Consider the following 17,669-nt stretch of genomic DNA (forward strand, 5'->3'; position numbering starts at 1 on the left):
GAGCCCAGAAGGCTCTGCCCCCCCTCCTCCCCCCCCGCCCCCCCCGCCTCACCTGCGGAGCGGGAGGAGGGAGCCGCTGCGGAGGCCGGCAGAGGGGGCGGGGCCTCGGGGCGGACGGGACCAATCCAAATGCGGGAAAGGGCCCCCGCGCGCCGGGAAGGCTCCTCCCCCGGGGCCGAGACGCGTGTCGGCGAGGTTGTCTGAAGCGGTGGGACTGGTGCGGCTGGTGTGGCTGATGGGGGCACTCGGGAGCCCCGAGATGCCGGCGTCCCCGGTGCGAGGCAGAGCACGGAAGAGGCGCTGTGGGAGCGGGCTGGAAGGCCGAGCCCATGCGAGGGGGTGGCGCCAGGGCCCGCCTTGCCCGGGGCCCCCGGCAGCGGCTCCCGGCTTGCCCGCCTCCGCCCCCCGCGCCGCGTTCCGGGTCTCCTAGCAACCGGGAAAAACTTTCCCGCGAGCAGAACGCCGCCGCCCGCCGCAGCTGCCGGATCCTGGCCCGGGGCCGCCTGCGAGCCGCGAGCCTCCCCAGGGCAGCGGGACCATGAGCCGCAGCCTCTCCTTCGTGGAGCTGATTAACCTGGCCATCGGGACGCCGGAGTTGGGCAATGTCAACTTCAACGCGCTGCACCTGTTCCTGCACAGCCTGGTGGAACACCTCCGCCTGCAGGACCTGAGGAAGGAGGTGTCGGCGGAGGAGATGCAGTTCATCAAGCCGCCCCCCAGCCCCGGGGCCCCTGCAGCCACTTCAGCCACCAAGCCGCCCCCCAGCCCCGGGGGCCCTGCGGCCACCTCGGCCACCAAGCTGCCCCCCAGCCCCGGGGGCCCTGCAGCCACCTCGGCCACCAAACTGCCCCCCAGCCCCGGGGGCCCTGCAGCCACCTCGGCCACCAAACTGCCCCCCAGCCCCGGGGGCCCTGCAGCCACCTCGGCCACCAAGCTGCCCCCCAGCCCCGGGGGCCCTGCAGCCACCGAGAGCCTCCCTGCGGCCCAGGCGCCGGTCTCCATCTTCCACCAGATGCTGGAGAGGATCGGTGCCATGGAGAAGCAGCTCCGGTTCTTGAATGAGCCCCCTGACACGGCCGAGCTGCTGGCTCGCAGCCAGGGCCTGGGCCAGCCCGCCCTGGACATGTGGCAGATGATGCAGCTGAAGAGGAAGATGGAGCTGAACGAGGAGGGCATGACCAAGGTAACGCGGCCCCTCGCCCTGCCCTTCGCAAGCAGCACCACCCCCAGGGCTGCCTGGAGCTCCCCAGACCTCTGCTGCCCATCACAAACAGAGAAATCCTTGCTGGGTGAATAGAGGCATTGGGCAACCCAAAATGGGGAACACGCCCCGTGGCTCCTTTGGGCCTGAGGACGGCTTCCTCCCTTCCCCAGCGCCCTATTAAAGACTTCCACCATCTCTTCTTTCCACCATGTGAGTTCCGGGCATTGAGTAAATCCCCCCAGAGGGAGGGTCCTTCTCTGGGCAGTGCTCCGAATTCCTACCCCCCACCTTCCTCTGGTCCAGCAACTGTGGGGCTGCTTAGGCACAATAAAGGGGTTGGAGGTTTCCTGTCCAGTTGTGGGGCTGTGGAAGGTTCTGAGAAGGAAGGAAGGCCTGCCCCCCCCCACCCCGCCCTTTCCCTCGATTGCAACAACCCTATGAACAGCCTGCACGCGACGCAGAGTCTCCGTCGGCCACTCACTGGTCTTTGGCCCTCCGTGACGCCTCCTGTTTTCCCATCCAGGCCATGAACACGTTGCAGGACCTGCTGAACAACATCTGCTCCCTGAAAATCGCCACGGAAGGCTTTCAGAAAGAACTGGAGAAGCTGAAAGGAGACGTTGCCCAGGTGAGCGGTCCTGTGGGAGAGAGAAGGGAGCTGTTGGTGATCCTCGCCAGGAGGCAGCCCTGATGCTGCTTTTGCTATTAACAGATCGACGGAGAAGAAATGAAAAAGCAGCTGCTGGGCCTGGACAAACAGGCCAGGATGATGGAAGAAATGAAGGAGCAACTGGTGAGAGAATCCCGAACCCTCACGCCCTTGCCACTCTCTCTGTGCCCCCCAGGCCCGTTAACCCAATGCCCTGCCTCTCTGCCTCTCCCTTTGCCCCTTGCGGCCACCCCTGTTAAACCTCCTGACAGAGGGAGCGTGGCAAGGCCTTCAGGTGGGCAGGCAGGGCACCAGGGAGTGTGGAAAGAGGGATGAGATGATGTGGTGCAACTTCAAGGACCTCCTTCTCCCCCCCACACACACACTTCTTCAAAGGCTGGCTAGGCCCGGAGAGCATTTAGGTGGTTACTGCACTCCCCGAGAATGACAGAGTGGCACTTCCACAGGGGACACCTGAAACTTTAATTAAAAATACACATAACCTCTTTCATGTGTAGGCTTCCTGTCCAGTTTTGGACACCATTATCCCCTCCTTAGTAGCCCTTTCTCACCTCTCAGCCCCTGGACAGATGCTCCTGGGCTTTGCAGACGGGCCCTGGGCGGCTCCAGTCCTCCTCTCGGCCTCTGTTTAAAACAAGCCTCTGCTGCTTCTGAAAGCAAACGCCTGTCTCGACTGCCCCCTCCCCAGCGGGCTCAACCTTCTCCTCTCCCCTGCGGGCACAGGGCCTGGTGAAAGAACGGGTCAGCCAGTCTGCAAGTGCCTCAAAGGTGGTGTCCTGGAGTGCCCTTTGTGAGACGCTCACCGGCAAAGTAAGTACGGCTGAATTGCATCCTCGCCCTGAAGGCCCAGATGGGGCACCCAGCATCTCTCCCTGCCTGCCTACTTCCCTTGGCATGATGGGAGCAAGCCCGCTAACACACAGGTGAGTCAATTTGCATCCTTGGACAAACTGGATCCTCTTGACTCACCTGGGAAGGCAAAGTGCAGCAAGAATGGGGTGGAGGCCAGGACCCCCCTTGCTCGGGTGAGGAAGGTGGTGGGCAGCAGTCCCTGCAGCCAGCTTCCCCCCCCCCCCGATGCCCTATGGCTGGATAGCAGAAGTGCCTCTTTTGGAGGAGATCCTCCAAGGCACAGCCCCCCTCCTGCTCTGCCATTCCAGACCTTTGAGGAAGAGGAGTGGGACAGAGAAGAAGACTACTGGGACAGAGGAAGAAGGACAGGAGCCGAGGAGAAGAAGACGACTGGAGCAGAGAGAGAAAGGACAGGAGCAGAGAAGAAGAAGAAGAGGAGGAGGAGGACAGAGGGGGCAGGGGAAAAAGAGCAGGCGCAGAGAAGAAGAAGAAGAAGAGGGGGGCAGAGGAAAAAAGGACAGGAGTAGAGAAGAAGAGGACGAGGGCAGAGAGAGAAAGGGCAGGAGCAGAGAAGAGGAGGATGGCGGCAGAGAGAAAAGGGACGGGGGCAGAAGGGAAGAGGACAGGGGCAGAAAGGACGGGGGCAGAAGGGAAGACGACCGGGGCAGAAAGGACGGGGGCAGAAGCGAAGAGGACAGGGGCAGAAAGGACGGGGGCAGAAGGGAAGACGACCGGGGCAGAGAGAGAAAGGACAGGGAAAGGAAGGAAGAGGACCGGGGCAGAGAAAGACATCTCGGGAAATCCTGGCTGTTCTGAGCCAACTGCCGGAGAAGCATGAAGCTCTCCTCAAGCACATCGCTCAGCTGAGGCCCAATTGAAGTACCCAGCAGGCCCTGCAGGTGAGCCCGAGGATAGCACCTATGGGGAGTGGGGGGGCAGCTGCTGCTGCTCCCTGGGGAGAATTGGGATGGATGTCCAGCTGGGGGCGCTGTCTCCTGGCCCTCCGAATGAGGCCCTCTATCTGCCTTCAGGTCCGCAGACCAAGTATCAGCTGGGCTCTTGTTCCTGCGGATTCCAGCTTCATCGCCCCTCCCCAGGCTGGTTAAGTCAGCAACCTGGCATAAGTCCTTCTCTCCCCCATTTCTAGCTTTTGAAATGCCACCCGAGCTGAAGTCGCTGCTGGAACGGATGGAGATACTGCAAACACAAAGCCAGCAGGTACACCCCCTCCTCCCCCCCCCCCCGGGAGCCTCGCCTGGCAGGGGGTGGGCACGCGGGGGGGGCCTGCATGAATGTAGTTCCACAAACGCACAAAGCCAAGCTACAAAGAGAGGGGGGGGCAGGGAGGGAGGGAGGGAGATTGTCTGTTGGGGGCGTGTTTGTGTGTGTGTAGGATTTGCAGGACACTAGAAATTTAGGGACAACAAGGGGGCAGATCTCACCCCGTGGTCTGGACATGCTCAGCAGCCCACTGAGGGGAGGAGGGCACGTCATCCAGGAGGTTCTGGGTGGAAGCCCCCTTTGCCCTGGGCAACAGACAGACCCCAGAATCCTGCCTGCTGGAGGCCTCGAGGCTCCTGCCTGCAAGAACAGCCCACGGCCAATCAGGTCTAGGCTTGCCCAGGCGCCGCAGAGCATCCCCCTGGGCCTCTTCAAGGAAGGTGCTGGTCAGAGCAGTGGCTGGACTCGGGCCAGAGTTGCTGGCCACCCCGGGGAGCGGATGGAGATGCTGCCTTCTTCCCCAGGGAAAGGAGTCTCTGCAAGAGACGCTGCAGCAGGTGGAGCAGCTGAGGGAGCAGTTTGAAAACCTGCAGCAGGGAGTGGAGAGGTTATCCAGGAGCAGCACGGAGTTGCAGGTGAGGGGCCCTCTGGCCACTCAGGGACTGGCGGAGAAGCAGGGAAGCAGCCCAGGCAGTTTCAGCAGGAGGGGAAAATGGAGCTTTTACTCCCTCTGCAGATCTTACGCAACTTGTTGCATCAGTTGGATGTCAAGAAAGCCGACAAAGACTCGATCCAAGAGGAGATGAATGTGGTGAGGAGTCCCCTGGGGACTGGAGGAGATGATCCTTCCCCCACCCCCAATCTGGCCTCTGGGGTGGAAAAGAAAAGAAGCTGGCTTGGATGAAGCCTCTGGCGGCTTCTTTCCAACCTGAAGTCAGCCCGTCTCAGACAGAAGAGAAATCCCAGAGATTTCAGTATGTCTGCGGCAGGATCCCCAGTAACTAAGCGAAGTCCTCCTGTCACCATCCCCTCTTGGGAAAAGAGGCCCCTTTTGCAGTCATGGGGCTTCTGTGCCTTTAAGGGGGTGACATTCAACTGGTCTAGCTCCCTTTGGGCCTCCATGCACCCCATCAGTGACTCCGGGAGTGGATTCCCTGCCTCGCCTTCAGCCATCAAAACCACAGCAGCCCTTCTGGAAGCCAAAGGCCCTTCCCTCCTCCGCTGGGCTGCCAGGGAGTCTGGTGCCAAGATCGATCCACCAGGGGGAAGAAAGGTTTTTCTCCCAAGGCCTGGTGACCTCCCCTGCCCCCCCACCCCCAGCTCCTGGGGCTCAGGGAGGACCTGCTTTCTCTGCCCCAGAAAGCCGACAAGAGCGCGCTGGAGGCCATGGTCAACCACGGGCAGCTGCAGTTGGCCACCAGCCAACTGAGCGAGATGATGCAGGAGCTGCTGCAGAAGATGTCCCTGCAGGACAAGGACTGGCAGAAGGCCCTGGAGAAGCTCTTTGTGGACATGGACTGCAAGGTGACCCCTCCCTGCCTAGCACCCCCCCCCAGGGGACCCTCGGCTGCCCCAGAGCGGCCCACTCAGCCATCCTTGCTGCCCCACAGCTGGACCGCCTGGCCCTGGACCCCGTGAGCCGGCAGCTGGAGGAGGTGTGGAAGTTCATCAAGAAGTACCTGACCGAGGGCCCCCGCTTTGATGCGGACAGCGCAGCTGGCTTCAAGAAGTGAGGAGGGGAGGGCAGAGCCCAGCTGGGGGAGGATGCTGTTGCATAGCCTGCCAGAGGCGCCCCCTCTTCTGTGGGCCCGAGAGAGGGAGGCTGGTGGAGCTGGGGATGTGGCCGGCCCTGGCGCAACCGCCCTTGGTTTGTGCCCTGCAGGCAGCTCTTTGAGAGAGTGAAATGCATCTCCTGCGACCGGCCAGTGACCATGATGACCGGGCCGTAAGTATCCCTGCTGCCTTTCTGGGTTGGGCAGCGGATGGAGGAGCAGCCGCTGCATTTGCCCCGCCCTTCTTCCCAGGCACATGATCACTGTCCGGAAGGCCACGCTGAAGCCCCGCCCAGTCAGCGCCGGTGGCTACGAATACCTCTTCCACCAGCAGAAAAGGTCAGCGACTTGGCTGGGGGAGTGGGGGGGCTCCCTGGGCCGGCTGGGGGGGGGGGAGCTCTGGGAGCAGCACTCTGCACACACCCAGAGGAAGCGTCTCCCTGCTGGATAGGAGGCTTGCCCCGCACATGGGGCCTGTGTCTCTGGGGCAGGGAGACCTGAGATGGCAGCTGGCCCATTTGCTGCTGGTGCTGAGCAGGGCCTCTGGCTCCCTTCCCACCAGGGATCAAGATCCGAGCGAGATGAGTGGCAACCCCCCTTTGCAGACCTGCTGGCAGTGCCAAACCCAGCAGCAAGCCTGCGCCCTCAAGCACCTGTCCCGGGCTCAGGACTTCGCCACCCTCTATCCCTATGGGGACCCCACTGCCATCACCTACGACAACGTGAGCCACCCTCAGGGCCTACAAGGAGCCGGTGTGGGAGGGAGGGAGGGAGAGATGCTCCTGAGCCTCTGGAGACGGAGGTTCCTTCTCAGGAACAGCCCAAAAGGCCCTGACCTCCTCCTGCTCCTGGGGTGGGGCCAGGGACTGTGCCCCATGGGAGGCCCCTTCTCTCTCTGTGCATTTCTTGTCCCAGACTGAAGTGGACATTCTGGGGGTGAACGGAGTCCTCTACAAAGGCCGAGTGAGCTCACATGCAGCTGAGCGGACATTTGCCCTGCAGAAGGAATTTGCAGGTGGGTGAATTGGCCACCTTGCATGCCGGGGAGGGTTGCCACCTTTTCCCAGCCTGGCACCTCCAGATCCTCGAGAGGGCTCTTGGGGGGAGGCACCTCTCTTCTCCCAGGGGAAGCCCAGTGGCTGGAAATCCCCTCCCCAGCCACAGGAGAACCTGGTGGGCTGCTCTGGCTTGCTCCCCTCGTTCCCCAACTCAGCCACGCCTCACTTCAAGCACCCCACTCTGCATGCGGAGAGTCTTGGCAGCCTCCTCCTCCTCCTCCTCACCGCCTGGCTGTTGGCTTCTTCCCCACACAGCTCTGAAGATTCCCCGGCCTCCGACGGGAGTGCGAATGGAGAGAGTCCGCTCTGCCTTTGCGGACATCAGTGCGGTGCCCTACCCCTGTGAGTCGGCCTAGCAGGGCTCCAGTCGTTCTGTTCTGCGGGGTCCTCCCGCCACGTCCTTCCCTGTGAAATATGAGCAGGACAAGGGTAACACGGGGGGGAAACGGCTCTTGGGAAAGACTCCTGAGTCTGATTTCCCTGCCTGGTTTCTCCCTTCCCCAGCCTCTGTCCTCCATCGAGTGGGGTCTGCAATAGCCCACAGCAACCAGCGACCGCAACAGCTTAGCTGTGATCCTGTGGACAGAACAGGCATCAGTGCCGCCCTCAGCGAAAGCCACGTTCCGAACGAAAGGGACGTTCCAGGCCTGTGAGCTCAACTCCATGAGCCCAACGTCATTTCACCTCTCTTCTTAAATACCCGCCAGGTTCCTCCCAGACGGGACAGGAGGTGGTCGAGGTGGAGGCGTCTTGTGGGGTTCCCTTCCTTTCCTCTCAACTGGGTTACCTGGGCCGGGCCTTTCAGACAACCTCCATTATGGTGTCTTTCTAGGGGCAGCCATAACTTTTAGCAGACTCCTTCCCTGAAGGCTTTGGTCGTTCCTGCCAGATCTCCGATGCCGTAGCGGAAGAAGCTGCTTCTTGTCCATCTGAAACAGGGGCCACAGGCTTGCCTGGCTGTCAAAGGAGAGCGGCTGTGTCCACACTACCATCATGCCCGACGTACGTCAGATGTTCAGCAGATCATGGGCTAACATGGTGCTTCTCTCCGTGGTGAACCAGGATTAAAAAACAAACAAACATTCATTATGATGACAGTGAAGACAAGTGTCGCAGGGGCCAAGATCTGCCAGGGGTTCCAGTTTGGGCCCTGGCGTCTTCAGAAGCTTGGCCAATGAGCCTCTCCTTCCCTTTCCGCATGGGACCCCGGAGATATTCCTGATACTGTCTCAGCCTTGGCACAGGAAAGCATTCATCTAGAGAGAAAATGATTCTATAAAGATTCTTTTTCTACATGCTGTGAAGTGCTGCCTCTGTTCTGCAAGGAGCTTGGTTCTTATTCCTCCAACCTCAGCAGTTTCCTTTGGAGGCTGGTTAGCAAGAGAGGGAAAGGCACCCCGATGGTCATGCGATGCCTTGGTCAAAGCAAATCAGTCCAGTAGCTGGTCGGTAGCTAAAAAGAGGAAATACTGGTGCCTAAAACCTACATGTTGCTGTGAGGTGCAGTTGGAGGCTTGTGGGGTTTCACATTCCCATAAGTGTGGGCCTGGGCTTGTTTTCCTGCAACAGACTATCCCCCTCCAAAGCCAAAGGCCCTTGGGGACAGAGAGCTGCCTTTCCTCCCTGTCCTGTCTGGGGTGGTGGCTGGGGGTTCAAAGGAAGCTCCTGAGGGGCAGGTAGGCGGGCAGCCTCCGCTCTTGACTCTCTACCTCCAGGGGCCACTGAAGCCTTTCCAGGAGCACCTTGACTCCCAGGAGGGCCACTGCAGGAGCTGCCAGCCTCGTCCGGGTTGGGGAGGTCCCCAGCCCTCGGCCTCCCCGGGAGAGGAGCTCTGGTGGGCAGCTGTGCGGTGCTGCTGCTCCAGCCTGGCTCCCGCCGCATTTTCAGCCCTCTATGGCTTTTCTGCGGGGGGGGGGGGGGAAGGTTGTGGCGGATGGCGGTTGAGAAGCCTCAGCTTTGGGGCTCTGCTCGGGGGCTGTCGCTGGCGTTTCCACCGGCGGAGCTGAGGCAGGGCGCGGAAGCGGGGCGCGGCCCCGACCTTCAGCACCCTGGATAGAGTCCGGAGCCCCGTTCCAGCTCTGCCTGTCGAATGCGGACTTCAACTCCCATCATGCTCTGCCGGTGCGCGGCTTCCGCCCTCGTCCATGGCCACAGCTCGCGTTTCTCCCAGCTCTCGGGTTGATTGGCGGTCGCGGCTCCCGCCCTTTCCTCTTAGGGCGGCCCCAGCGGACGGGCGCTTGTTGTTTTCCCAGCCGAGCGCGGTGCCTGTCGGGAAGCGTAGTCCACGGATTGTCGGACGGGCCGAGGACTACCGGGCGGGCGGGGAGGGATGACTCGCCTTCCCGTGGAGCTCCGCGCGGCAGCGGCCTGCAGGCCTGCCTGACGGGCGACACAGAGGGGCGACCGCCGCCAGCTCCTGCCCTGCCATGGGCTCCCTGCTCAGCCGCCGCATCGCCGGCGTGGAGGACATCGACATCCAGGCCAACTCGGCCTACCGCTACCCGCCCAAGTCCGGTGAGGCGCCGCGCTGGCTCCGGCCGCCCCCGCCCTCCGCCCTTCCCCTCTTGGGGAGGGCCGTGGCCTCCCGGGCAGAGGAGCAGAGCTTCCCTGGCGCGGGGCAGTCTACCTGAGCCCGAGCAACGGGCGGCAGCCGCGGCTGCGGAGGTCTAGCGGCTCCGGGCTCCCCGCAGAGCCGAGCTGGAGGGCCCCGGAGCCAGCCTGGGCCATCCGCCGCTGGGAAGGCTGCTGCTGCTGCGGCTGCCGGGGTCCTCTGGGCGGTGCGGAAGGCCCGGGAAGCGGGAAGGTCAGCCGTGGAAGGCTCTCTCCCTCTCTCCCTCTCTCTCTCCCTCTCTTCCTTCCTCTGGGCACCAGGCAACTACTTTGCCAGCCACTTTTTCATGGGCGGCGAGAAGTTCGACATGCCGCATCCCGAGGGCTACCTCTTCGGGGAGAACATGGACCTGAACTTTCTGGGCAACCGGCCCGTCCAGGTGAGCGCAGGCAGGCCGGGAACGTTTCTCCTCAGAACCCGGCTTTTCCTGGGGGTCCAAATGAACTGGGGGAAGGTACCTCTAGGGATAAGCTCATATTTATATATTAGTTTTATCTACGTGTTTCAAAAAACAGTTCTCAAAATTTGCACTGCGTTTAAAAAAATCCCCACCGAATGTTGGAAATACTGAATTTTAATGGACGCTTTTTCTAAATTCTGAGTTTGAGTGCAGTTCTGTTTTTGTAGTTAATGATATCCTAAACCCATCCTGTATCCTCCCATCCGCTTTGCCTTTCACTCTGCCTCCTCATAGACTCCCGGTTTGTCTTTCCAGTTTCCTTACGTGACCCCGGCCCCTCATGAACCAGTAAAGACCCTCCGGAGCCTGGTGAACATCCGCAAAGACTCCCTGCGCCTGGTCAGGTACTTCAAGGCAAACTCTGGCGGTTGGGCGCTCTTCCGGCTCCTGGGAAGGTTGTGTGAGGCAGGGCTGCCTTCTGGTGGGTTGTTTTCCCCTTTGCCCAGGAATCCCCTTGCCACCCTTTTGATTCTTTGCCAATGACTGGCAGATGGGAGATGGCGTCTCTCACTTGTGGCCAAACAGGGTCAGTTCGGTTTGAGCTTCAGCACTGCAAACGCCTGCTGTTTATGCTCCCTTTGAGGCTGCCTTTAGCTGATCTTCCTGTCTCTGACGGCCTCTCATAAATGGCCAGGCGGCAGCTGGGGTTTAATTTGGAAGGAAGTGACCAAGAGACTCAAGTAGAGCCCGGGCAGAGAAACTAAGGGAAGATAAAGGGTGAGATGGATGTACATGCTGATCAGGGACTCCGTCCCTAGCTATCAAAAAAAAGAAACCCTTTTTGTCTATTCTTGTTACTATTTTATATTGTAAACTTTTTTTAAAAAGCAGGTAACAAGTATTAAAGAACTCTTTGGAGGCCCCTTAGCAGAGATTGGCAGTTTCTGAAACAATATTTGGGGATACTGACTGGGAGACGTAAGGAGATCGAGAGACTTCAGCTGCCAAATTGACATTTTGGTCATCCAGGAGATGCAGTGGGGGCATTTTGTTCTGCCGCTGACTTAGCCTTCCTTGGCACAGGTACAAAGAAGATGTTGACAGCCCCACAGAGGAGAATGGGAAGCAGAAGGCTTTATACAGCCTTGAGTTCACCTTTGATGCAGATGCCCGGGTCGCCATCACCATCTACTGCCAAGCAACGGAGGAGCTGATTGGTGGCATGGCTGTGTGAGTGCAGGGATTGTGGGCTTGACCAACAAATGGGCCTCTCGGATCTGGCTTCTTTTGGTGCCACTTCAGGGAGTGTTGCTCAGTTGGCTGCGGCTGACAAGTGGCAGCTCCAAGACTCCAAGATTTGCAGAGATGGGGGGGGGAGGGAATTAAGAGGGGTGGAGCCAAGCGCTCCTTCCTGGGATGGCGTCTCTGACTTTGTTCCTCATCTGCAGCTACAGCACAAAGAACCCTTCTCTGCAGTCGGAGACGGTGCACTACAAGCGAGGGGTGAACCAGCAGTTCTCCCTGCCCTCCTTCAAGATCGACTTCTCCAGCTGGAAGGATGAAGAGGTGACTCTGCCCATCTTCTAGCTGCTTCCCGAGTAGAGGAGAGTTGGGGCAGTTTCTGATTTGGGAGATTTGGCTTCCTTGGTCTCTCTTCGGGGCCTTGGATGCAGAGCCATGGGGCTCAGGTGGCACCAGAGCCGCCCTGCCTGGCTCTGGGAAACGAGTGCAGCTGTGGGAGCCACAGGGAGGATCTGAGGGGGCAGGAAGGCCACGTCTGCCTGGCCTCGATTGCCTCGGTCACAGCTCCACTGCTCTGTCCGGGGAGCCGTTTTGTCTTCCGTCACAGAGCAGGAGAGGAATGAGCCAGCAGCTACTCGGATGCCTCTCGGAGGAATGTTCTCTTGTGCTCTCAATCTGCGGCTAATCTCTCGGCCTTTCCTTCCAGCTGAACTTTGATCTGGACCGGGGCATTTTTCCAGTGGTCATCCAAGCCACGGTAGACGAAGGCGATGGTATGAGGCAGATTTGTGCCTGTAGTTGGGCAGTCCTCCATGGGGCTATGTCAATTGGGGGGGGGGGTTGAAGAGGGGGGGGCAAAGGGGCTTGGACGGCCATTTGTTGAGTGGTCTGAACTCCACTAAAGCTGGCAAGGGTCCCAACCTTTCAGTCCTTTGGGATGCTTGGAGAGAAGAGGTTTCCCCTTCTGCCAGCTCTCCCACATCCCAGCCTCAGCTGCTTCCTTCAGTCCTTGGGGTTTGTCCACTTGTGCCTCCATCCCAAGGGAACCCCTTGCCCCCCCCCCTCCGGTCTTGGCTGGGAGAGCTGGTCTCCAGTAGAGGTTTCACCCAGCAAAAGGGTTGCCTGGCTATCTCCTCTCAGCTCGGTCCAGCTGCTGGATTCCTAGCCGGATTCTCACAGGCCTTATATTTGCCTCCTAGTTGTTGTGGAAGTGACTGGCCATGCGCACATCCTCCTGGCTGCCTTCGAGAAGGTAAGAGGTTCTCTTGCAGGACTCTGGATTCCTTCCCTCCCCCAATGGCCGGCCTTGTCCAGGGCTTGGATGCCTACCTTTCAAGTGCAGCGTGGCATCTGGAGGGCTGGGGATGTGCATTCCAGTAGTTGCAGGTATAAACTGGGTTCGGTTGCTGCTTAACATTTCATGTGGCGCTTTGACTGATGCGTTTTTCTGCTTCAGCTGGAAACATTTGCATCCCCTGAGCTTTGGGTCTTGTAATGTTTCACATTCAGGAATCTCTGCAGCAACCTCAGAAATTGGGCTGGGGGTTTCCATTGCAGGCAATCTGGGCTACTTAGGTTCCCTTCCGGCAGGGCTAATCTGCCTCCCTCCTTTCTTGCCCACTAGCACGTGGATGGCAGCTTCTCTGTGAAGCCCTTGAAACAGAAGCAGATTGTAAGTCTTTCCCCGCAATCCTGGGGGGGGGGGGACGGGACACTGCTCCAGGGGAGCCCCTCCCGTGCTCACTCGCTTCCTGGTTTCAGCAGGGCAGCAAGGGGCGCTGGGGAGTCCGGCCTCACAACTGGGAAGCTCTGCTGGTCGGCAGGGAAATGGCCAGACTGCCCCCCTTCCCCCCCCCCAAGTACTGGCCAGGATGCTGCTCCAGAGCCTCTGAGCTGAGTGCTGGGCCTGACAGCAGGGAGGAGGGGTGGGACCCGCAGCTCCCTCTTCTCTTGGGTCTTGGTGGGGGGGAAGAATGTTTGGAGGCCTTAGAGGAGGTTATTGCAGCGTCCCTTGCTGCTGCAGCTGAGCTGGGCTCCTCCTTGTTCCAGTTCAAAGGAGCTTCAAGCATTCTTTGGGGCCCAAATCTTGAGGGGCTATTTAGAAAGGTTATTTATTGGGTTTTAGTCATTTTTTAATTGGAAAGAAAAATTTGGAATCTACTTGGAATGGGCAGGGAGACGTCCACTGGCAGTCAGTGCTTGAGTCTCTGCTTGTTCTGCCCCCCCTCGCCCGCCCCCCCGCAGGTGGACCGGGTGAGTTACCTGCTTCAGGAGATCTACGGCATCGAGAACAAGAATAACCAGGAGACCAAGGTAGGGAAGGAGACCAGCCAGGAAAAAACGAGGCCGGTTCTCCCTGGGGGCTTTGAGGAGGGGGCACTCTGGACTCTGGCTTCTCGGCCTCTCCTGTCAGTGGAAGCGGTGGGTGGCCCGAGGGGTCCCGGCTGCCCTTGCTGCAGGGCTTCAGGTTAGCTGTGTCCACTAGGGAGGCCGGCCACTTGGGAGATGTGGATGGAGAATGGTGAGGGGACTCCCAGTTAATTCCCCCCCCCCCCATGTCCCAACAGCCCTGTGATGATGAAAACAGCGACAACAGCAACGAGTGTGTGGTGTGTCTCTCGGACCTGCGGGACACTCTCATCCTGCCCTGCAGGCACCTCTGTCTGTGCAACTCCTGCGCCGACACCCTGCGCTACCAGGCCAACAACTGTCCCATCTGCCGTTTGCGTATGTGCGGGGGAAAGGGGCCCACCGATGAGCTCCCCCTTCCTTTGGGGGCTTGGGATCAGCCCCCCACAAGCTCCCTGGAGGGGCCGAAGGGAGGCTGCCAGAAGGGCAGGAGTCGCCGAGAGGCCTGACCCTTTGCCACCCCACCCTTAATGCCTTGGCCAGTGGGCGCTTAGGGTACCCGACCCTTTGGGTGCCAAGGAATGTCTCTCCCTTCTCCCGCAGCCTTCCGGGCGCTGCTGCAGATCCGGGCCGTGAGGAAGAAGCCGGGGGCCTTGTCGCCCCTCTCCTTCAGCCCCGTCTTGGCCCAGAGCCTGGATCGGGAGGAGCATTCGGTGAGCCGGATCCCTGGCAGGGCCCCTTCCCCGCCCACCCAGGGTCTGCCCTTCTCCCAAGTTCCCTCGGTCAGCAGGGAGGCTCCGTCCTTGCCTGGAAGCTGTGAAAAGGGCCGGAGGGAAGGAAGCGCTCGGCCAGAAGCCGCTCTGCCCCCAGGGAAGGAAGTTTGCTCTGTTCAGTCCCTATCCGAGGTTTTTATTCTTGATGTTCCTCGCCAACTTTGAGGGTTGCCCTTAAAGATGGGGTCTGTGTTACAAATCCAGGCTCTGGCAATTTCCTGTGTGGTTGTGAGAGCAGAGCTAGGCAGGTGCTGGTCCCTGTTGACACGGCGGGGGACTCTCCTCCTTTCTCCCTGCAGTGCTCGGACAACATCCCCCCGGGGTACGAGCCCATTTCCCTGCTGGAAGCCCTGAACGGCCTGCGCTCCGTCTCACCCTCCATCCCCTCGGCTCCCCTCTACGACGAGATCAGCTACTCCGGGGTGCTGGACGGCCTCCCTCCATCTAGCAGGCCCCTCGTGGCGCTTGACCGAGGAGGTGTGGAGAGCAGCCACCAGAAGAACAAGCGCAGCAAATCCCCAGACAGGTTGGCTGGCCTGCTCTGCCTGTCCCCACAGACCCCCTCCTGCTTCCCTTCGGGAGGGAGGGAGGGAGGGATGCTGCCTTTCCCTAACGGCCACTGCAGCCTCCCCCTCCCCACTCGCAGTGCCCTCCGGTCCCCCTCCTCACCGATCCACGAGGAAGATGAGGAGAAATTCTCAGAAGACCTGGCCCTGGAGCCGCCTCTTGCTGGGACCGGGCGCATCCTGGATGAAGACGGCTCCCCTGAGGTGAGCATCCCTCCCTTTCCGGAGGCCTCTCGCATCCTTGGCAGACGGTGGTCAGTCCGGCACCAGGGTTTGTGGAACGAAGGCCGTGTTGAGGAAGAGCCACGCGTGTCTGGCAAGCAGAGTTTAGGCCACGCCGGAGTGCACCGTACCTTGATGGTTGTTTTCTCTGGGTTTGGGAGTCCGTCCGTCCGTCTCCCCCCCACCAAAACCCTCCCCCCCCCCCCCCCAGGGCTGGAAGGCTGTTCCCTTGTGCCTTGGAAGCGTTTTCTTTGGCAAAGCGGAGACAGGCATGTAACATCAAAGGAAATATTGGCGCAGCAGAGCTCCCTATCTGAGGGAAGTGCGGAGCTAAGCGTGCCCTGTTCTCCTCTTCCCCAGAGCCTGGCAGCTGAAGAAGCCGAAGCGGTTGCCGCCCTGCCACAAGGTGAGCCCACTGGGGATCCAGGAGGACAGGGGAGGTCTTGGGGAAGGAGGCTGCTGGGGGGCAGATAATTCCCTCGTGTAGAGTTCAGCCCCAAAGGGCCTGGTAGAGAAAGGGGATGGGACCAAAGACGGAGGATGGAGGCCTGCTGTGCGCGGAGGAAGCCCCCGGGGTCAAAGAGAGGGTCCTGGGCGGCCAGAGGAAGCGGGCTGGAGCCTTTCCCAATAGGCCGCCTCTCCTTTCCCCCAGGTAGCCAGCCTTCTTCCGGGAAGGATCTTGTCCAGGAGAGCAGCAAATCCTGCGAGGCCCTCCAGAAAACAGAGAGTGAGCTGCCTGCTGACGTCTACCTGCCAGGTAAGGGCCGGGGAGGCGCTCAGGGGGTCCGGCCTGGGTCTTGGGCCTCCTTCCGGGAAGCTGGTAGGAAATAGCCCAGCTTCTCCGCACCTTCCTCTTCCTGCTTTCCTTGCCTCTGTAACTCCTTGGGGGCTGCAATGGGGAGAGCTGGGTCTGCTCCCTTGGCCCTTCTAGCCTCCCTCCACAAGGAAGCTCAGCGTAAGAGGCCCAGCTGTGTGTGGTGGCTCTGAAGAGGGAGAGAAGTGGTGGCTCCAGAGGGGGCCAGTGTCTGTTTGCGGGCGGGGTGGGGCCGAGGGGAACCCTTCCCTCTTGGAGCACCATGCTTGGCCTGAGCCTTTTTTCTAACATCTCCCTCCTTTCTGTCTGTCCTCCGGCCCTGCCCCGCCTGGGCAGCCCTTGGCCCGGACGCCTGCTCGGTTGGGATAGAGGAGTAAGCCGGTACGTCTTCGCTTTCCTTCCTGGGCGTCAGCAGGCGTCTTCTCCGAAGCTGGGTTGGGAAAGGGCAGCCGCAGCCGAGCGGGCACTTGTTCTTGGCTCTGGGAAGCCGCGAATTCAGTCGGTCCTTTTTGTCCACTGCCACCCAGGGAGGATGAAACGGGCCCGGCTCTTCCAGCAGCTTTGCAGCGCCAAACGGCTCCCCTCTGAGCCCCAGGAGCATCGGGGCTCCCGCACTGCCCAGCTGCCTCTGTTCTCTCCTCCAGGGTCCTCTGACTTCACCGGTGGCCTCCCGAACCCAGGGAGCAGCAGTTCTGGGCAGCCGTTCCTCTTCCTTCAGCCTCACCTCCGCCTTGAAAGTGGGCCGAACCCACCCTGAGTCCCTGGGCCAAGAACCAAACTCCAAGCGCCTGGGGCCTTTTTCCTCCCCCCCCCCCTCCTGCCCTGAAGGGACACAGCTGCAGGCACAGAGCAAGATGGACGTGTTTCCCCCCCCCCCTTCCCTGGGCCTGCCTCAGGCCAGCACCCTCTCTCTTTTCTGGATGTGTGTCTTTGTATGGACGTGCATGTCCCCTTTGTGGCCGCGGTCGGGAAGACCCCTTCCCCGTCTGCTGCCATGGGCCGTCCTCTCCCCAGGGGGGCCCTTTCCAAGCCCCTGCTCTCTCGCTTGGCCGTTCCTGGATGCAGCTGGCCCTTTGGGACCTCTGAGAGAGCAGCTGCGCTCAAGCGCCTCCCCATGTCCAGGCGTGCGAGTTAGAGGGCCGTTCTCTCCCTCTCCCTGCCAAACGCAGCCCCTGCCACCTGGTGATTGTAGCCACGGTTCTGGGGCTTTCTCCCCCTCCAGGCCGGCCCTCATGACTTGTGCAGGAGGCCCCTTGTCCTGCTGCCCTCCCCACCTGCAAGTCTCTTCTAGTGCCTGTCTTCTTTCCACACCTAGGTGGTGTGTTCCTATATTTATAGTAATAAACCTTTTGGTGTCACTTTCTGGTGCTGCTCATCATTTGGAGCAAGAGGAATGGAGGTGTTGGCTTGTCAGCTGAGATAATCCAGAGCAGGGAAGTAGAAATTCTAACACCACCGTTATTGTGAGGGTGACCAGACCAGGCTCTTCCTCCAGCCTCTCAAGGTTGTTTGTCTCCCATCATCGGCCTTCGCAGCAGCCGGTTAACTCCGCCATTGCTTTGCAGGCAGGGGGTCCCTGGGGTTCCCAGCGTGGGGGGGGGGTGTTGTGTGCCTTGACCAGCTTTTGAGGCAGATGAGATAATTGGTGGGGGGCGTGGACACCCCCACATTCTGGGCCTTCCTGAAAGTGGAAGTAAGGGATTTTGGCAACTGGACTGCGAAGAGGGCTTTGCGTTTATAATGGACAGTGGCGAAGCTTTCCTCGGTTGCCCAAAGATGGTATTTTTCTTCATTAATAGCCTCTTAACAGGCCAGATTTAGAAAAAGCTGGGGATTTCCTGCTCCTTAGAAAGCAGAGGCGTCAAGACTTCACCAACCCTAATTCTGTGCCACTTCCACCTGACCCAACCCTCTG

General features: G+C 60.3%; 2 protein-coding genes across 4 annotated transcripts; both read left to right on the forward strand.

Moving 5' to 3' along the window:
- The first annotated feature begins 18 nt into the window (after positions 1-18).
- Positions 19-8,070, forward strand: CUNH16orf96 (chromosome unknown C16orf96 homolog). Its single transcript, XM_087729225.1, is given in 18 exon segments — positions 19-1,183; positions 1,728-1,832; positions 1,917-1,997; positions 2,598-2,684; positions 3,035-3,250; positions 3,395-3,587; positions 3,590-3,625; positions 3,874-3,944; positions 4,472-4,582; positions 4,684-4,758; positions 5,307-5,471; positions 5,558-5,676; positions 5,830-5,892; positions 5,972-6,058; positions 6,282-6,441; positions 6,635-6,734; positions 7,033-7,119; positions 7,282-8,070. Coding segments are annotated over 18 exon segments (2,550 nt in total). The 5' UTR covers positions 19-538; the 3' UTR covers positions 7,431-8,070.
- A 1,042-nt stretch (positions 8,071-9,112) lies between these two features.
- MGRN1 (mahogunin ring finger 1) lies at positions 9,113-17,112 on the forward strand. Of its 3 annotated transcripts, none has more exons than XM_014075169.2 (17): positions 9,113-9,291; positions 9,649-9,767; positions 10,104-10,192; positions 10,872-11,018; positions 11,237-11,354; positions 11,737-11,803; positions 12,230-12,282; positions 12,655-12,702; positions 13,275-13,343; positions 13,598-13,757; positions 13,983-14,092; positions 14,452-14,678; positions 14,799-14,922; positions 15,301-15,346; positions 15,593-15,697; positions 16,091-16,135; positions 16,399-17,112. In XM_014075169.2, exons 1-16 carry the CDS (start codon positions 9,204-9,206, stop codon positions 16,129-16,131), a joined length of 1,611 nt encoding a protein of 536 aa, XP_013930644.1. In that variant the 5' UTR covers positions 9,113-9,203; the 3' UTR covers positions 16,132-16,135; positions 16,399-17,112. The 3 variants fall into 3 exon arrangements, with proteins under 3 accessions (XP_013930644.1, XP_013930643.1, XP_013930642.1); XM_014075168.2 differs by having other exon boundaries at positions 16,282-16,417; XM_014075167.2 differs by lacking the exon at positions 16,091-16,135 and having other exon boundaries at positions 9,114-9,291.
- Positions 17,113-17,669: the final 557 nt, after the last annotated feature.

This window comes from Thamnophis sirtalis, unplaced genomic scaffold (assembly GCF_051295495.1).
Source record: "Thamnophis sirtalis isolate CommonGarterSnake01/CBP01778 unplaced genomic scaffold, rThaSir2_p1.2 scaffold_14, whole genome shotgun sequence".
NCBI lineage: Eukaryota > Metazoa > Chordata > Lepidosauria > Squamata > Natricidae > Thamnophis > Thamnophis sirtalis.